Here is a 20,123-nt window from a genome sequence, read left to right on the forward strand (position 1 = left end):
ACATTACAATTTTCCTGAAAAAAGCAACAATTACATAAATGGCCAATTGTGTATCAAGGTTGTAAAGAATTGAAGTAGCTAATTACACAATTTCCACTGCAAGTTTCTTCTAACTCCGTGACCTTCAACGAAGGTTATCAACGATGACCTTGTAAATCACACACCCGTTAACGCACCTAAATTCTTCGCAACAGTTAATAATAAATTTCACAACAATTACCAATAAAAAAATGCACAATCATGTAGAAATATAGTTGCATAACGAAGATACTTCTTTATCTGACTCATCAATTGGAAGTCTAGAGTGATACGGCAAGTAGGTAGCGCGATGGCGATTGGAGATGCCATATAAAATCAGAGACAATCCAATCGTGCAACAGTGTAGACCACGGCGCAGTAAAGAATGGATCGCTGGAACGGAAAAGTAGCAATCGTGACTGGTGCCAGCTCGGGCATCGGAGAAGCAACGGCTGCCGCGCTCGTGAAAAAAGGTGTAAAAGTCGTTGGTCTCGCGAGGAGAGTGGAAAAACTTCAGGAACTGGGCAAGAAATTGGGGAAGGATAAATTTTATCCTATTCAATGCGACGTGAGGAAGGAAGAGGACATCTTGAAAGCGTTCCAATGGACAGAGAAGGAGCTTGGCGGTGTCGATATTCTCGTGAACAATGCTGGAGTGGCTGTTCGCAGTCAAATCCTCGGTAAAATCATTATTTTTTGTTTGTAGGATAAATTTGTAACTGGCAAAGTATGTTTGGAGGAATATCAAAATGAGACACTGAGGAGATATTTTCATTTTTCATCAATTTTTTAAGAATTGGGTGTTTAAGTTTGACAGAATATTTGAGGGGAGGTAGAGAGATATTTTAGTATACAGTAAGATATTATAGAGTTGTAGCTTGACTCTACAGGCATTTTTGCATTTTTAGTAAAGGGTTTAAGTTAGGTTAGAATATTTCCTTCTTCATAAAATGTAATCAGGGTATTTTTATTTTGAAAGAAACTTTGAGAAAGTTTAGGGAAAGCATGGATAGACTGCTGTACTTGATTCTGTAAATAAAAATACTACAGAAAGTAGATTTATATGTCAGTACACTTTCTACGTGATACTTTCATTTTATTTATAAGGGTATATCAAGTCCCTGATCTTGAATATAATTATTTTACCTATATTCCTTGTTTTTATTCTGTTCAAGTTTTACATTACTAGCGTAGTTATTCTGTGAATCTATTTGAAAAATGGCGCGAAAAAGAGTCCCCTAACGGTCCAATAAAAGACATTAATATACATGAAATTCTTCCTGTTGGTTTCAAAACTGAAATTTCAAACTTTGTCACAAGTTTTCTTTGGTAATTAAGACAGTTCATATTACATTCAAATTATAAAATAATTTTCAGTGTACCAAAATATCTACACTTATATTTATGTTAAAAGAACGGCTGTATTATTCAGTTAGAAATACAAGAATGTACCACTAAAGCAATTTTCTAAAATTAGCGATAAATCTTGCATAGCAACATAGGTTACGCGATGTCTGTTTATCTTTCCTCTCATCACTATGCCTTGTAACGGTTGAACGTACGGATATAAAGTCATGAGTTGGCGCGCCAAAGTGAAAGAAGCTCTGTCATTGACTTCCAGCGTTCGATACAGGAAAATAAGAATAACTGCTGAAGGCAATGGCTCGCTTGAGAGACGTCTTTCGCCTAATTGGTATGTGACCGCCGAGAGCCTACCGCCGAAAATACGTGTGAGGCGTCCATTTTTCTATTCTGACCAATTGTAGCTCTTCTAAACAAGTCAGCGACGCGCCAACTCGTGGGTTGGCATCGGTATGTAGATATAGAGATTCAGGGATTTACGGGACTTGGAGATGTGGGGAGGATATTGAAATTTGGTGAGGATTTGGAGATGTGGGATTTGGAAGTTTGAGGTTTGGAGATAGGGATGTGGAAAAGTAGAGATTTTAGAATTTGGGAAGTAGGGAATTTGGAAGTTTGGGAATTGGGGGAGTTGGGAATTGGGGAGTTGGGAATTGGGGAATGTGGGAATTGGGGAATATGGGAATTGGGGGATGTGGGAATTTGGGAATGTGGGAATTGGGGGATTTGGGAATTGGGGGATTTGGGAATTGGGGGATTTGGGAATTGGGGAATGTGGGAATTGGGGAATGTGGGAATTGGGGCATGTGGGAATTGGGGCATGTGGGAATTGGGGCATGTGGGAATTTGGGAATGTGGGAATTGGGGGATTTGGGAATTGGGGAATGTGGGAATTGGGGAATGTGGGAATTGTGGCATGTGGGAATTTGGGAATGTGGGAATTGGGGGATTTGGGAATTGGGGAATGTGGGAATTGGGGAATGTGGGAATTAGGAAATGTGGGAATTGAAGAATGTGGGAATTGAAGAATGTGGGAATTGGGGGATTTGGGAATTGGGAAATTTGGAATTGGGGAATGTGGGAATTAGGAAATGTTGGAATTAGAAAATGTGGGAATTAGGAAATGTTGGAATTAGAAAATGTGGGAATTAGGAAACGTGGGAATTGGGAGATTTGGAATTACGGAATGTGGGAATATAGAACTTTGCAAATATTTGTGAATGTAGAGATCCACGAATGTACGAATGTCTCTCTTGAAAAATGCAGCCATAATTCCTTTAAACATCAGCTCACTAGTGGGCGGATATTTCAATGACTTTTTATACCTCGTCTATTTCTACTCTCCGAACAGCAATTAAATAGTCATTAAAAGTGGAAGTATCAAGGATAACAAGGCAATAATATCTTCTGAAATATCATGGTAATCACGTAAACGAGTTCTCGCTCTATTTTGAAAAGTCATACACTTACAGAATCAGCAAAAACTTAATAAGATATTATGTCTCGAGAACTGTAGATTAAATAAGACTCTGTATCTTTTTATTGATATGAGAATTCATGCACTGTCACTATGTCAATTTAAACCTTGTTTGCATTTTTGCTCTGAAATATGCTGTGTCATCTAAAGTAATTATCTTCAATGTCAATGATGTACACAGTATACAGTTATCGATAAACGCAGAAGTTCTCGAGCTATCGAATTAGTAACTATACATTTAATAAAGAATTTATATTAATTCTACTCATCATGTGATAACAATCGAGAATTAGTATGAATGTACTATGATTTACAAGAGTGATTCCGCCATTTTATTTACTATCACACGAATCGACCTTGAGCGGTACTTCACCGGATATACAAAGTCTACTTTAGGCTACAATTGGAACAACAGTAAAAATTGCTTCGATAATTGAGGAACTCCAATTTAAAATACGTTTACGGACAATTTTCTACTTGGACATAAAATATTCCAATCTTTTTCATGCAGCCTAGATAACTTCATCCAGTGGGCATTATAGCATGATTCGCGTGATGTATCGTACATGTTAATTGCAGCAAACCGGAAAGCGCATTCGGTTATTAAATGTTGCATAATATGATTAGTGGCCATCCGAGAAGAAGCAGTAATTGAAATTAATTGGAGATTCGTATTTTGTTCTGCAAAACTCGTATGAATGATTCTAGAAACCAACAAAATTAGTTTTCAGTTTATTTAAGAATTCGTAAAGTCCTTAATCATCAATGATCACAATCGAAGAATAGTAAAATTTAAAAGAAAAATTGAGAACTGAAAAAGTTCAACTTTTGTTCATAATATAATTGTATTATTATTTAGAGAGCATGTATAGTAGTCACAGAGATATAGCGTGGTCGTAAATACTGTTACAGAATCACCGACCGAGGAGTACTACAAGGTGATCGACACCAATCTCATTGCTCCAGCAGTCTGTGCACGAGAAGCTGTTAAGTCTCTCAAAAAGCGAGGCAGTCCTGGACACATAATCAACATCAACAGGTAAATAATCTATCAGTTTGAAAAATGACAGGAAAAGGGTCCTGTCCCTTTGTATCACCCTGTAGTTGATGCATTATTGGTTAATTTTTACAGCATCGCTGGCCACTTTGCTGAAAGTATACATCTACCTCTTGGTATGTACTGTCCCAGCAAATATGGGTTGACCGCGTTGGGCTCAGAATTGAGACATGAACTAATTGCTGGCGAATTGAAGATCAAAGTCACTGTAAGTTCTGACACTTTACTTCTTATTCTGATTCTCTACTTTCCTTTTTGTGAGAAGTTGACTATTTTTTAAGGTTTCTAATAGTTTAAATAAGGTGTAGTAAATACTTCAATATAAATTTCTGTAGAGCATCAGTCCTGGAGCTGTGAGAACTGACATGATAACTGGTGTACTGCCACCGAATATAAAAATCCCAATTTTGGAAGCGGAGGACATTGCAGCAGCTGTTGTCTATGCTTTAGAAACACCAGAGCGTGTTGAAGTGAGTATAGCAATTTATTTCTACATTTTGTTCTAAATTGTCTCTTTGCATATTTGCTTGAATCTTTAGTAAGCCTTCATATGCAGCAGGTTTATTAATTGAATACATTTGAGAAGTGCATCATTATTCATCACGATATATCATGATTATCAGAATCATTAATAAATATTTCCTTTTCAGATTCCAGAAATTACAATCATACCGCACAGTTCTGCCATAGGAGCTCCTTCAATTCCAGAACTGTAAGTTCAATATTATTTACATTTTATATTCAGAAAATATTATCAAAAAAGAGTAGTGGCTTGGAAAGTATACTAATGACCCAGTAAACAGATCCAAGGTTTTAAACTCCTTGAATATTAACATGATATTTAATGAATTGTTGCAGGAGCAAGAAATAAGACCACAAGGAAGAAGTATTACATGTGTTTTTCTTTTCAATATGCTTTTTTATTTTTATAATGAACGTCAGTTAAATGGAAGCTGAAGAAAAGTGATACACAAGCTACTGTATTAGATAACACACTGTGAATAACATAATATTGTTAAAACAATAGATCACACTCAGTTCATAAAGATATTGTTCTTGTAACATATACAAGGTGTACATATTTAAACCTTTCTGATCCTTTGAACATTAAATACTCTTTGATTAAGCTTAAATATTGTAAGTTTACCAAAATATCAATTTTTAACCACTTCTAAATGGCATTCTAATTAAAGTAGAGTTTCAAAAGCGTGTAGTTCACCCTGTTTGCAAGAGAGATAGCCCCAGATGTTCAATTTTTGAAAATTGAACTTTTTTAGTATCTGTAGATAATTTGGACTTTTAAATTTTCGCGCGCAAATCGAAAAGTACTGGTGGCGCCATCTCTTCAACAAACAGGGTGAACTACACGCATCTGGAGGAGGTCCTTCGTTAGTTCCACTTTTCGCCACCAGAGGGCAGCGATACTAGCGCCGACTGGTGGCGGAAAATGGAACTAACGAAGGACCTCCTCCAGATACGTGTAGTTCACCCCGTTCGCCGGAGAGATGGCGCCACTAGTTCAATTTTCGAAAAACCAATTAATTTTGATTTTCTTGCATTAATTAACTATACTACACATCAAATTACATCGCAGAGCAACAATATTTAACTTCAGAATGATATAAACATTATAAAATATTGCCATCCATTTTTTTGGCGCGCAAACTTGGCGCGAAATTTGAACGACATTCACACACGAACGAAAGAAGTATTCATAGAAATAAACAACCGTCACGTGTATAATTTAACGCAACAAGTTTGTTGCATAACAAATTTTATGCAACATGTTAATCACACTGCATTTTTTATAAACCGATGAAGCGATTACGCTATCGGTACTCAAATAACTATAATCACGACAGACTTTCAAAACGCCGCACGAAACATTAAACGAAATAAAATCGCTGCATAAATAACCACTGCGTGGCATAAATGATAATTAATTGGTTACTTAAGCCGGATTTTCAATGAAATTCGTAACAGCCGTAACCGGCCGTCACACTTTTTCCCGTTCGAAATGCAATTTTCAAACACACGGTATTAGGTAACATCGTTGTGTAATTTTAACGGTAAAAAGAAACGATTGCAATAACTAATTCCAGGCGTCAGCGAACAATTAATAACTCTCTCGAGTTCGACAGAGAATAAAAGAAACCGAGTAGGTTTAGAGATCGCGACTAATGCACCAACACTTTTTACGTGCGGTGGTCGTTGGCGTGTATCCAGACGAATCTGCTACACTCGAAATCTCCTTATATGCCATATAAAACAACACGCAAGACTAATGTCTTTTAAGTACTTCATGAATCAATTAATTCCGTCAACAAAATATGACAGGATTTATTGACAGCGAAACACTTACCTGAGGGGGATGAAAACAGAGTGGACTCTCAAGCTTTACACGTTTGGATCCGACGATCTTTTCAAATATTTCGATAGTCACTTGCCTGGAACTGACAGTTTAAATGAAGCGATGTTATGTTGAAAATTGATGTAAGAATTACGCAATTCGTTTTGGTGCAAATTATGCGAAGTAGAGTGATGTAGTATGTGATAGGGACGCTTTTGTAACTGTGAGCGGGGCATATTGGGGTTTCAAGATTTAAGGATTGCAGGGTGTAGAGATTTCGAGGTGTAGACATACCGGAACTTAGGAATTTCGGGACGTGGGAATTTCGGGACGTGGGAATTTCGGGACGTGGGAATTTCGGGACGTGGGAATTTCAGGACGTGGGAATTTTGGGACGTGGGAATTTTGGGACGTGGGAGTTTCGGGACGTGGGAAGTTCGGGACGTGCGAATTTCAGGACGTAGGAACTTCGGCGCGTAGGAATTTCGGGACGTGGGAATTTCGGTGCACAGGAATTTCGGGACGCGGGAATTCCGGGATGTGGGAATTTCGGTGAGTCGGAAGTTCGGGACGTGGGAATTTCGGAACGTAGGAAGTTCGGGACATGGGAATTTCGGGACGTGGGAATTTTGGGACGTGGGAATTTTGGGACGTGGGAATTTTGGGACGTGGGAATTTTGGGACGTGGGAATTTTGGGACGTGGGAATTTTGGGACGTGGGAGTTTCGGGACGTGGGAATTCCGGGACGTGGGAGTTTCGGGACGTGGGAAGTTCGGGACGTGCGAATTTCAGGACGTAGGAACTTCGGCGCGTAGGAATTTCGGGACGTGGGAATTTCGGTGCACAGGAATTTCGGGACGCGGGAATTCCGGGACATGGGAATTTCGGTGAGTAGGAAGTTCGGGACGTAGGAATTTCGGAACGTAGGAAGTTCAGGACGTGGAAATTCCGGGACGTGGAAATTTCGGGACGTAGGAACTTCGGCGCATAGGAATTTCGGGACGTGGGAATTTCGGGACGTGGGAATTTCGGGACGTAGGAATTTCGGGACGTAGGAATTTCAGGACGTAGGAATTTCGGGACGTAGAAAAGTAATGTCTTACCATTTCAGCGTTGCAACGTCACCATTTTGTCTCGCAATTCAGCTAACATGGCCGACTTGAATCAGAAATAGAACCACGCGGAAGAGAATGATGGCATTCATTATCGATCGTTATGCATAATAGGAATTATGCAGAATGCATTATCAACAACTAGAAGCCAAGGTCGTAATCTTGGTATATGACAATTTAAAGAACGATCTCTACGCACGAATCGATAAGTACAACGATTACGCAATATTTGTAATAGTCCTTCCATGTGCAACACTGTAACAAGCATATTTGGCGATAGTTTAGATTTCGTAATACCTTTCACTTCCCGGATTCCATAGACGAGAAAAGTACAAAATGCGAATTGAATTGCAGCTGACAACAAGTTACGAAACCTCGATCCAGCCTCGAACAAAGCCCATAAACCCGCACGAAATGGAGCATTTCAATGTTACCCGCCCGATATCTGTACCTTGACCACGTTGTTATTCACGCCACGATTATTTTAACAACGCCGTTAGTGATCGACTATTAAGTACGATTCCCGTTAGGGTATCTGCTCACTGGTTGGATCTTTTAATACTCTACTTTGTGATCGAATCATAACTTCTTCTTTGCGACTGCAATCCAACACTTTCTGACGATTCTTTTTTCATCAACAATATTTATCTGATAATCAATTGTTTATACGTTTGTGGATAGGTATTTTGAAGGATTTCTAAGTTCCTAGATACGCTAATCGCTGGATCTATAAATAGAGGAAGGTCTAAGTAAATAGCAACGACAGTCCTCAAGTCCTGAAATAGAATAAAATTTCCATAGAGTTATGAGTTACGTGGTTGCAGAGTTCCCTAGACCCGAAAGTTCGGGACGTTGGAATTGCAGCACGTAGGAATTTCGGGACGTTGAAATTGCAGGGTGTAGGAATTTCGGCGCGTAGAAATTTCAGGACGTTGGAATTTCAGGACGTTGGTATTTCGGGACGCAGGAACTTCGGCACGTAGGACTTTCAGGACGCTGGAATTTCGGGACGCAGGAATTTCGGCGCGTAGGACTTTCAGGACGTTGGAATTTCGGACCATGGGTATTTCAGAACGTAGGAATTTCGGGACGTTGGAATTGCAGCACGTAGGAATTTCAACGACCCGAAATTCCAACGTCCCGAAATTCCAACGTCCTGAAATTTCTATGTCCCGAAATTCCTGTGCCCCGAAATTCCAACGTCCTGAAATTTCTACGTCCCGAAATTCTTGTGCCCCGAAATTCCAACGTCGTGAAATTTCTACGTCCCGAAATTCCTGTGCTCCGAAATTCCAACGTCCTGAAATTTCTACGTCCCGAAATTCCTGCATCCCAAAACATTTCATACCTCAGTAAACTAACAAAATTAAGAAATACAAAAACTGTTATTATAATAAGACATGGTGAAATATTGAAATGATAGAAAATGTGAAGTAGTGAAATATAAGAACGAAAAAGAAATAAAACAGTGAAATAATAAAAAGAGTAACAAAACAGTAGCCTAACAAAGTATCCAAATAATAAAATACTAAAAATATCACAATGTTAACAAACTTATCAAACAATGAAACAAGATAGTAAAACAATTTGTTGATAAAACAATAATTAGCATAGATATATTCAAGTACAGTCTCGTTAGCACAAGACACCAACTGCGAAGACAATTACCAGCCTAAAAGAGAGAAGAAGAAACGCAATAAAAACAGCTTGAAGAAAAACAGCACGTCATTTCTTATTTTCCCCGAGAAATTAGCATATTCGACCAGACGGAAATAAAAAAAGAAGGAACGAAGATTTCTCAAGAACTCAGCTATTTATTGTTAGTTTTCTCTGGTTACTTAGTTATTCCACCTTGGGTTCGATCATTTTCTTTCCACTCCTGATCGATCATGGCTGAAATGCAAAAACTATTCTCGAGGTTGTGCATTGCTTAACAGTGGATTAAACAAATTCAGTCTCTTTCAGGCTGGTGGGCAAGAAAGTGCATTACATTGTGTCCTAAGGTAAGATCGAACACCCAAAATTTTAGGATAGAAATTTTAATGGCGGTGAAATTTTTATGTTCATTTTTGTTGATGTTTCAATTTACATTTATTATATAACATTTATGTTATATATTTTATGCGGTACGGATTTTTGGGGGGTTTTGTGATTTTGTGGTAGATTTGTTAGGTGCGCGTTGGGGGTTTCTAGGGATATTTGGGAATTGTGGATATATAGGTGTCGATGTGAATGGTACTTTAGGTTTTGGGAATTTAGGGATTTAGAGATTTGAGAGGTTTGGGGATTTAGGGGGTTAGGAATTTGGGGATTTGGAAATTTAGAGAGTTCTGGATTTAGGGAGTCGGGGATTTAGAGAGTTGGGGAATTAGGGAGTCGGGGATTTAGTGAGTTGGGGGTTAGGGAGTTGAGAATTTAAGGAGTTGGTGAATTAGAGAGTTGGGAATTTAGGGAGTTGGGGAATTAGGGAGTCGGGGATTTAGGGAGTTGAGAATTTAGGAAGTTGAGAATTTAAGGAGTTGGGGATTTAGGGAGTTGGGGAATTAGGGAGTTAAGAATTTAAGGAGTTGGTGAATTAGAGAGTTGGGGAATTAGGGAATTGGGAAATTAGGGAGTTGGGGAATTAGGGAGTTGGTGAATTAGAGAGTTGGGGAATTAGGGAATTGGGATTTAGGGATTTGCTAATTTAAGAGCATGGGGATTTAGAAATTTAGGAATGTAGGGATTTGCTAATTTAGAGATATGAGAATTTAGAAATTTGCTAATTTAGGTGCATGGAGATTTAGGGATTTCCTAATTGAGGTATATAAAGATTTAGGAATTTAGGAATATTTATGCATATATAGAATATAGAATTTTTTAAGAATATACGAACTTAGTCAGGTTAGGGTAGGTTAGGTTAGGTTTGATAATTCAGTGATACAGACATTTAGGGACTTGCTAAACAACGTTAATATTAATTGACTTTCATATTTCGCACCTGTTAATGTTATTATCGACAGCAATTTAAATAATCTGAATATCGTAGCAATGCAAATGTATCCATTTTCACATAGTGTAGTGAGCGCACTTAGACTACAGTTTTATCAGGTAAACACTGACATTAGAAATCAGGTAATCGTACAGCATGATTAGCACAATTCACGTTAGGTGTAACGGTGAGATTTTAGATTTCTATTTGAATGGATGGCACACGGCGTCGCGATATTCACTTCATGCTGATAAATAACTGTAATCACCGATTAACGAGTAGAATGCCAGAATATCTAGTCGGTGAAACTTTTCAGTAATTCATTATTGTTACCCTAACAACAAATTCGTTATCCTTGACGTCGATTAAGTTGCAAATAAATAACCTTAATCATTGATAGACGAGAAAATTATTAAGATTCTTAATGAGAGAAACTGTTTTTCTGCTTATCAATTGCTGAATGAAATTCGTTAGTTTTAACGTTGTTTATAAGTAAATAATTATAGTCATTAATTATCGAGAATGTTATTAGAAATTTTTATGAGAGAAACTTCTTTTCTATTGGTCAATTGCTGAATGATTTGAGAAATTTGTTATTTTTAATATTAATCAAGTTGTATGTACAAATAATTGTAATCAGCAATAATTAAGAATGTTATTAGAAATTTTTATTGCGAGAAACTGCTTTTGTATTGATCAATTGAACGACTTAAGAAGAAATTCGTTACTGTTCACATTGATCAAGTTATAAATAAATAATTGTAATAGTTAATAATTAAGAATATTATTAGAACTTTTGGTGAGAGAAACTGCTCTTCTATTAGTTAATTGCTGAATGCCTTAAGAAGAACTTCGCTAGTTTTAACCTAACAAATCTCTAAATCCTTCAATTCCTAACCTCCTAAGTCTCCAAATTATCAAGTTTCTAAGTTCCTAACGTGTCAGATATCTAAACTTCCAAATCCCTAGATTCTCAAATGTTTAACTCCCCAAAATCGCCATCTTCCAAATCGCTAAACTTCCAAATCCCTAGATTCCTAACTCCCTAAATCACCATACCCCTTGATTCCCAAATCCCTAAGTTTCCAACTCCCTAATTCCCCAACTCCCTAAATCCCCGACTCCCTAATTCCCCAACTCCCTAATTCCCAACTCCCTAAATCCCAGACTCCCTAATTCCCAGACTCCCTAATTCCCCAATTTCCTAAATCCCCGATTCTCTAAATCCAGAACTCTCTAAATTTCCAAATCCCCAACTCCCTAAATCCCAGACTCCCTAATTCTCCAACTCCCTAAATCCCCAACTCCCTAATTCCCCAACTCCCTAATTCCCCAACTCCCGAAATCCCCAACTCCCTAATTCCCCAACTCCCTAAATCCCCGACTCCCTAATTCCCCAACTCCCTAATTCCCAACTCCCTAAATCCCAGACTCTCTAATTCCCAGACTCCCTAATTCCCCAATTTCCTAAACCCCCGATTCTCTAAATCCAGAACTCTCTAAATTTCCAAATCCCCAACTCTCTAAATCCCAGACTCCCTAATTCTCCAACTCCCTAAATCCCCAACTCCCTAAATCCCCGACTCCCTAATTCCCAACTCCCTAAATCCCCAACTCCCTAATTCCCCAACTCCCTAATTCTCCAACTCCCTAAATCCCCGACTCCCTAATTCTCGAACTCCCTAAATCCTCAACTACCTAAATCCCCAACTCCCTATATCCCCAGCTCTCTAAATCCTCAACACCCTAACCCCCAACTCCCTAATTCCCCAAACATCAATTAAAGAAAATATACTACTTTCAACATCCATTAATCTCTAAATAAAAATAACATAATCAACGATTCAAAAAATTGTTCAAATATTCACCAGGAGAAACTAATTTCATTTAACTAATTTCAACGTTGAAAAGTCTGTAGGTTGCGAACTTATTAATAAGAATTAACGACGCGTTGATGCGGAGCCCGTTAGCAACGGGGAAATGTTCACGCGACTCAAAGGACGATCTGCTAGTTAATGATCAAACGAAGAAAGCCATTAACTGCATTGCGATCTATAATGATTCACGTGCGTTAATCGCGATTTTATCCAGCAGCAGCACGCGTGACGCGCGATCCCCGAACGCGATTCGGGGCGATTTTTTTTCCTACGTTTGTTCGCGTTTAATGTGCTGTGTAAATCGCCCGAAGGATCGTTATCAAGATCCTCGAGTTCAAAAAACGCTCGAGTAATGTCCGTTTTCTACACACCGGAACACAGATACAAAAGTTTCTTAACCTCCGATCAGTTTATTATCACGTGATAACTTGCTCGCCATTTGTGTAAATAAACACATGCCGCGGATTCGGGGAGATCGTGAAATCGTTGAGATGTGAAGAAAACATGGAAGTAGCGGTGCTTCCTCGTCGGTCTACGGTAAAATCACCGGCTGAGATGTATAATTAAGTTTTCGATTGAAAATAGAGTTGGGAAATGGCGAAATAAACGGAACATAACCTAACATTTTATGGGAACACTTGATCTTGATCAAAATCAAAATGACTGAGTTCGTTTTGTACTTTAGTACTTATTTACTATGAATGTTTTTGTACTTAACTTAATTTTAAAGCTGATTATCTGACTTGAAGGATCATTTTCTTTAATGTTCATTAATTTTGAATATCCTTCAACGTAACCTAATTTGAAGACTCGTTATTTGACTGAGAGGCCATTTTGTGCTTTAGGGTCCTTTCATGGATAATCTTAAACCTAGCCTAATCTAAATGCTGATCATTTGACTAGGAGATTATTTTGTGCTTCAATGTCTATTTATTTAAAAATATTTTTGAACCTAACCTAATCTGAAACCTAATCATTTGACCAAGAAATTATTTCCTATTTCAATGCCTTTTTATCCCCAAATATTCTTGAGCCTAACCTAACCTCAAGAGTGCTCACGTGACCACAAATATCCTAAACCTAACCTAACCTAACCTCAAGACTTCTCACGTGACCACAAATATCCTGAACCTAACTTAACCTAACTTCAAAGTTTCTCACGTGACCACAAATATCCTGAACCTAACTTAACCTAACCTCAAAGTTTCTCACGTGACCACAAATATCCTAAACCTAACCTAACCTAACCTAACCTCAAGAGTTCTCACGTGATCACAAATATCCTAAATCTAACCTAACCTCAAAGTTTCTCACGTGACCACAAATATCCTAAACCTAACCTAACCTAACCTTACATTCCCGACCAGCCATACTTCGAAGCTCGAAACAATAAAACGCACGTTTCAAGTTGCATATAATTAATAAAATCTGGTACAAAGTAGAGAGACGGCTGCAAATAGAGCGATAAACTGGAAGAAACCAAGGTGCATTAAACGTGCATGCAAGCCTATAAACGCAGAATGTTTTTTCTTTCTTTCAGAAAAAAAAAGAAAAGTTGCATGCTCGATAGCTGCTTCGCACGATCTAAATACCCCGCGAATATACTTTTGATCGTTGGCGGAGAAACTTGAACGTTCGTTCATTATGTAACTATAAGTATTTCGCTGGTTTTTATTTTTTTAATGTTTACTTTGTGCTCAAACGTCGAATGATCAACATGCATATCGCGGTAGGGTTAATTGCAACTAAGTTGGCGTTGAAGTTTGAAATGATCTGAAAGTTACATAAATAAGTGAGTATAGTTGGTATTGTTATATAGTAGCATGATTAGTATACTACTATAGTGATAGTTCATTTAATGGTACATAGTAGTGTAATTTTTATTGCACTGTTTAATTTCACTATGGATGATTTTGTTGTTCTGTATACTATTTTACTATTTTTTGTTCATTTTATAGTAGTGTTTTATTGGTGGTATGGTAGTATGATGTACTAGTATGTACTATTATACTGCTAGTATAATATAGTAGTATAGTAGCACAATATAGTAGTGCAACATTAGTAATATAGTAGTGCAATGTAGTATAATATGCTACTATAATGTATACTATTATACTACTAATATAATATAGTAGTATAGTAACACAATGTAGCAGTGCAACATCAGTAATATAGTAGTACAATGTAGAATGATATGCTACTATATATACTATTAGACTACTATTATAATATAGTAGTATAATAGCACAATATAGTAGTACAATGTAGAATGGTATGCTACTATATGTACTATTGTACCACTAGTATAATATAGTAGCATAATAGTGCAATGTAGTAGTGCAATACTAGTAGTATAATAGTCTGATATACATATTACTATAGGTACTATTATACTACTAGTATAATATTGTAGTGTGACATTAGTAATATAGTAGTACAATGTAGAATGGAATGCTACTATATGTACTACCATACCTCTAGTATAATATAGTAGCATAATAATGCAATATTAATAGTATAGTAGTATGATATACATATTACTATATGTACTATTATACTACTAGTATAATATAGTGGTATAATAGCACAATATAGTAGTGCAACATTAGTAGTATAGTAGTACAATGTAGAATGGAATGCTACTATATGTACTACTATACCACTAGTATAATATAGTAGCATACTAGTGCAATATTAGTAGTATAGTAGTATGATATACTTATTACTATATGTACTATTAGACTACTAGTATAATATACTAGTATAATAGCACAATATAGTAGTGTAACATTAGTAATATAGTAGTACAATGTAGAATGGAATGCTACTATATGTACTAGTATACCACTAGTATAATATAGTAGCATACTAGTGCAATATTAGTAGTATAGTAGTATGATATACACATTACTATATACACTATTATACTATTAGTATTATATAGTTGTATAGTAACAGAATATAGTAGCAGAATATTAATAGTGTAATATAGTAGTATATATACTAGTAGTGCATTATACTGCTATATACAACTATACATAATATGTGTAATTTACTACTATATTATACTATGTATTCTATAGTAGTCAATGCTACTATTAAACATATTATACGTCACTATTATATTATACTACATATTATGCTACTAGTATAGTAGCATATATAGTAGTATCATATAGTATATTTAATAGTAGCATATGTTACTATACTACCACCTTACTATCTCATCATTATATTGAATAGTAGCATGGTACTATACTACCATCTTACTACTTCATTTTATTTAATAGTACATAATATCACTATATCTAGCATATAGTTATGTACCATCACCCATGTTCATACTATAAATTATCAGTTCTCACTCCACAATTTAAAGGAACACGCAGCCAAATTTACGACGACGTTAACTTCCTGAAGAACATACTTTACGATATCCCTAATTATAATGCTCCCGCGACGTAACCAGACGTTATCCCCCGAAACTCTCGCCGTACACTCTTTCTATTTCTTCCCCCCGAAGACCATCGTTATGCTCCAGATCCTCCCTTTACTCCTCTTCGTGCAGAAAATACAAAGTGGTAATAAACCAAGTAGTCCCGCGTTTTCAGTCAGTTCTCGAGACGTCGACCAGTCTCGACGATCCACAAATCTGTTTCGCCCGAACGAAAGCCATGCTCGTCCGACGCAAACGCAAAAAATGGAGAACCTATCGCGAATAATACTCGCGTACATTCTTCCGGTCTTCCGTAAGAAGCTTTTTTTATCGATTCACAAATATTTTTGCATTCGAAAGCATTTATACGTCATCTACGACTATAGAATGTTATGCCAGATGTTCGGATCAGTAAATAATCGGACATCGACTTGCAAGTGCATCAACGCGTTAATTATTTTTATTTCAGTTGGATTCGGAATGAATGTCGCGTGGATAACGACCTTTTTTACCGTGCTGTTTCTCGCGGAGCTTACGGTGAACGTCGGTGCTATTTTCTTCTCGTCATTGCTGTCGCCGAAAGTGAAAATCAACTTTCCATCGCTGGGGAAACCCGGCAAGGATCCTAAACATGTGGATGGATGCAGACAGAAGCCACATATCATCATCATACTTGCCGACGATTTGGTGAGATAGATTTGTTTAAAAAAATTCATTGTTATTCATTATTCTTATACCTGTACACAACTACTTCTCTAATGTCCTCTAAGGTCCACATGTATGGACCTTTGGATGTCATCTTAAAGACTAAAAATTTAAGGGTGGTTATGGTGGAGCTCCATGTGCTGATTGATTTCGCAAATAGATTTTTAAAGATTAACTATGAAATATTTTTGGAAATTACATAGGGATGGAACGACGTGAGTTTCCACGGATCCGACCAAATTCCGACGCCCAACATCGACGCCATTGCGTACAATGGAATCATCTTGAACAGCCATTACGTTGCTGCATTATGCACGCCAAGTAGAACTGCTCTAATGACCGGAAAAAATCCGATTCATCTTGGCATGCAACACAGCGTTCTTCTTCCTAGTGAGCCCAGAGGACTTCCGCTGAGCGAGAAACTACTTCCTGAGGTCGGTTCATCAATCTTCAAACCCCTTCAATTTTTTATTCATTAACATTCATCGTGTTTCGAACTATATTTACATTCTTCGCAATGTCTACTCGTTGTGTAGAAGGGTCTCTACAGAATAGACTCTCGCTATATTGCCGCTATGTTGATAGTTCACAGACTTGCAAGCTTAATTTTCTGAAAGAATTGGTATAACTTTTTCATTTTGAAAATTTGAGAACGTGAAAATTTCTGCATGCGAGAATTCTTAGGAAAGATTTCACTTTTTGTCAATCTCAATATATTGCATATTTGGAAATTTTTGTGAATAACAACTCCCACATTTTCATTCCATTTTCAGTAATTTTCACAAACAAATAGTAAATATGACCTCTTCAAATTGCAGTATTTAAGAGAGGTAGGGTACAGAACACACGCAGTGGGAAAATGGCACCTAGGATATTTTAGAAGGGAGTACACTCCAACGTTCCGTGGATTTGACACCCATTTTGGTTACTGGAATGGCCTTCAAGATTATTACACACACATTACACAAGAACCAGTAAATATTACAGAAATCTATTCACCGTATATTTTCTTGTATACACAGGGTGACACGTATTTGGTAAATGCAACATAAGTTGCTGTTAAGAATGATATGCTATTTTCTCAGGATCCACAGTTCGGTGAGTTTATGGGTCTCGACATGAGACGAAATCTCACAGCAGCTTGGGACACTCAAGGCAAATACTCTACGGATCTTTTCACGGAGGAAGCAGTGCGATTGATCAATGAACACGACAAGGACGATCCAATGTTTCTGTATTTAGCACATTTAGCACCACATAAAGGAAATCCGAACCGACTTTTGCGAGCTTCTGACGAGGACATTGCAAGGTTTTCGTACATTCTTGATCCCGAAAGGAGAATACAAGCTGGTAAATTTTTTCAAGAAACGTAACCTTAGTAGTTTGTGTTCGTGGATGTTTCGGCGCCAATGTGAATTATCATATATGATCTACGCTTGTTCCGTCGCGCTTAGAATTATCGTTATAAATGCATTTTCGTTCTCCGTTTTAATTCGCCTCAAAAGTTCTTTAAAAGTGCGAGGCGGTGGACCAAGCCGTCCGCCATGTTGCGGTCACGTGACGCGGCAGCCATTTTCCTTCCTCCGCGTCCGCTTGGTTACGTTTGAGACAATATTTAGTTCAGAATTAACTAGTTCTTCAATGGACGGTTGATCTATCAGACAAAAATACCTGAAATCGATGCTTACCCTTTGCAGCCGTCGTCTCGAAAGTGGACCAAAGTGTCGGCGAGGTGATGGACGCCCTGAGGAAACGTGGAATGCTGGAGAACAGCATAGTGCTGTTTATGAGCGACAACGGAGCACCAACCCAAGGTTCCTTGAGTAACCAAGGCAGCAATTATCCTCTGCGAGGCGTAAATCCTTCTCATATCCTTCGCAACAATCTCACGCATCGTTCTTGAATAGCCCTCATATTTTGTAGATAAAAGACAGTCCATGGGAAGGGGGAACAAGAGGGGTAGCCGCCATTTGGAGTCCTCTGATCAAGGAGTCACAAAGAGTCTCGAACCAAATGATGTTCATTGCCGACTGGCTTCCTACGCTCCTGTCTGCAGCAGGTAATTTGACTGCCATCTTGTCAGACGTATTAGGGAAACTATCTCGACGAGAGGTACAAATGTTTATACTCTTTATGAAGTTAAAATAGTTATGTAGATTGTAGAAAGACTTTTGTGCCTTTATGAGCTGAAATCGATTTGTAATAATTAATACGTGGCATAACCTCTATTTTAAAGGAGTGGATAGCAAACAGCTCGGCAACATCGATGGATTCGATCTCTGGCCCGCATTGAGATCAGACAAGATCAGCCCCAGATCAGACGTGGTCCTCAACATCGACGACATAAGCAAGTACGCATCTATAAGACGAGGCGACTTCAAGTACGTGATCGGTGAGACAGAAACCGGTAGAGCATGGGTGGGAGCAACCGGGGCTCCTTCAGAGGGCATCCCGCCCAAATATGATCCTGACAAAGTGCTGTACAGCAAAGCCGGGGTCGCCATTTCGGGCGTCCTCACTGCCAAACAGGCAAAGGAACTGAAGAAAAAGAAAAACACAAGTTCGAAGATTGATTTCGAGGAGAAGATACTGTCAGCTGAGAAAATATTTCAGCTGAGGAGTGATGCTAGGGTGCAGTGCAACGTCAAGGAAGAAAACAGGGTTAGTACAAATTGAAGTCTCAAGTTTCTGTAATTAACTAAGTAACCTAACCAGACCTGAAGACTCTCAAGTTTCTATTAATCAAGTAACCTAACCTAGCCAAACCTGAAGACTCTCAAGTTTCTGTACTTAAGCAAATAACCTAACCTAGCTAAACCTGAAGGCTCTCAAGTTTCTATACTTAAGCAAATAACCTAACCCAGTCAAACCTGAAGACTCTGAAGTTTCTATACCTAAGCAAATAACCTAACCTAGCCAAACCTGAAGACTCTCAAGTTTCTATTAACCTAACCTAACATTCTTTCAGATTCCTTGCGACCCAACAGCAGCACCCTGTCTCTTCAACATAGAGAAAGACCCATGCGAGATGGTGAACCTCGCCGACAAAAGACCCCTGATCCTAGCCATCATGGAAAGGGTTCTAATGAATTACAGGTTGACCACCGTACCGCCCAGCAACGTGAACGGCGATCCCAGAGCGAACCCAGCACTTTGGAACAATACATGGACCACTTGGGACGACCCCCATCCTCTGGCTCTGAGTCTCACCGGAACCGATGAGTCTCACAAACGTTCTGCACCCGCTATCGCTGTCATGTCCGTCATCTGCGGCCTCTTCGTCGTCGGTGTTATGACGCTGATCGCTTTGAAATGTGGCAAATGTAACTCGAAGGCCTCGGAGAACCTCGAGTACAGAAATGAACAGGAGACGGTTGCTTGCACCTCTGAAGATGCGTTCTCCATGTCCAGAATTATGGAGAAACGCGAAGGTTCACTGAGACGTGAAGACATAAATTGACGAAGATGCGCAAGAATTTTGATATTTCAACAAATGAAATGTGTATGAAGCAAATGTTAATTTGTAAATTGAAGAAAATTTAATGTAGCATTTCTGTCTTGTGCAATCTTTACTGAAGTATCATCCACACGATATGTGGCATCATATCGCTGATGGCATGAGGTCAATTTTTAAACTTGAGGTACCGCTTGTTGAGCAAGTCTGTTGTACTCTTTCCTCGCACTGAATATTGTGCACGCTTGTAAATAGTTCACTATGTTCACAAATATTTGACCGGTTGATATAGTCCTCGAAGTG

The 20,123-nt window shown here is 38.2% G+C and overlaps 2 protein-coding genes across 4 annotated transcripts; both read left to right on the forward strand.

The window, feature by feature from the left end:
- Nucleotides 1–350: 350 nt before the first annotated feature.
- Nucleotides 351–4,985, forward strand: LOC100875684 (farnesol dehydrogenase). Its single transcript, XM_003705255.3, has 6 exons — nt 351–698; nt 3,770–3,896; nt 3,990–4,122; nt 4,250–4,384; nt 4,565–4,626; nt 4,773–4,985. Exons 1-6 carry the CDS (start codon nt 404–406, stop codon nt 4,783–4,785), a joined length of 765 nt encoding a protein of 254 aa, XP_003705303.2. The 5' UTR covers nt 351–403; the 3' UTR covers nt 4,786–4,985.
- Nucleotides 4,986–9,256: 4,271 nt separating this feature from the next.
- Nucleotides 9,257–19,920, forward strand: LOC100882410 (arylsulfatase B). 3 transcript variants are annotated; one of them, XM_076541278.1, is made up of 9 exons: nt 9,257–9,380; nt 16,131–16,348; nt 16,570–16,800; nt 17,185–17,340; nt 17,452–17,716; nt 18,064–18,221; nt 18,290–18,425; nt 18,603–19,027; nt 19,335–19,920. In XM_076541278.1, the coding sequence occupies exons 2-9, from the start codon at nt 16,142–16,144 to the stop codon at nt 19,824–19,826; spliced, it is 2,070 nt and encodes a 689-aa protein (XP_076397393.1). In that variant the 5' UTR covers nt 9,257–9,380; nt 16,131–16,141; the 3' UTR covers nt 19,827–19,920. The 3 variants fall into 3 exon arrangements, with proteins under 3 accessions (XP_076397393.1, XP_012145276.2, XP_003705279.3); XM_012289886.2 differs by lacking the exon at nt 9,257–9,380 and adding an exon at nt 13,911–14,017; XM_003705231.3 differs by lacking the exon at nt 9,257–9,380 and adding an exon at nt 15,820–15,974.
- The last annotated feature ends 203 nt before the right edge of the window (nt 19,921–20,123 follow it).

This window comes from Megachile rotundata, chromosome 16, assembly GCF_050947335.1.
Source record: "Megachile rotundata isolate GNS110a chromosome 16, iyMegRotu1, whole genome shotgun sequence".
Taxonomy (NCBI): Eukaryota; Metazoa; Arthropoda; class Insecta; order Hymenoptera; family Megachilidae; genus Megachile; species Megachile rotundata.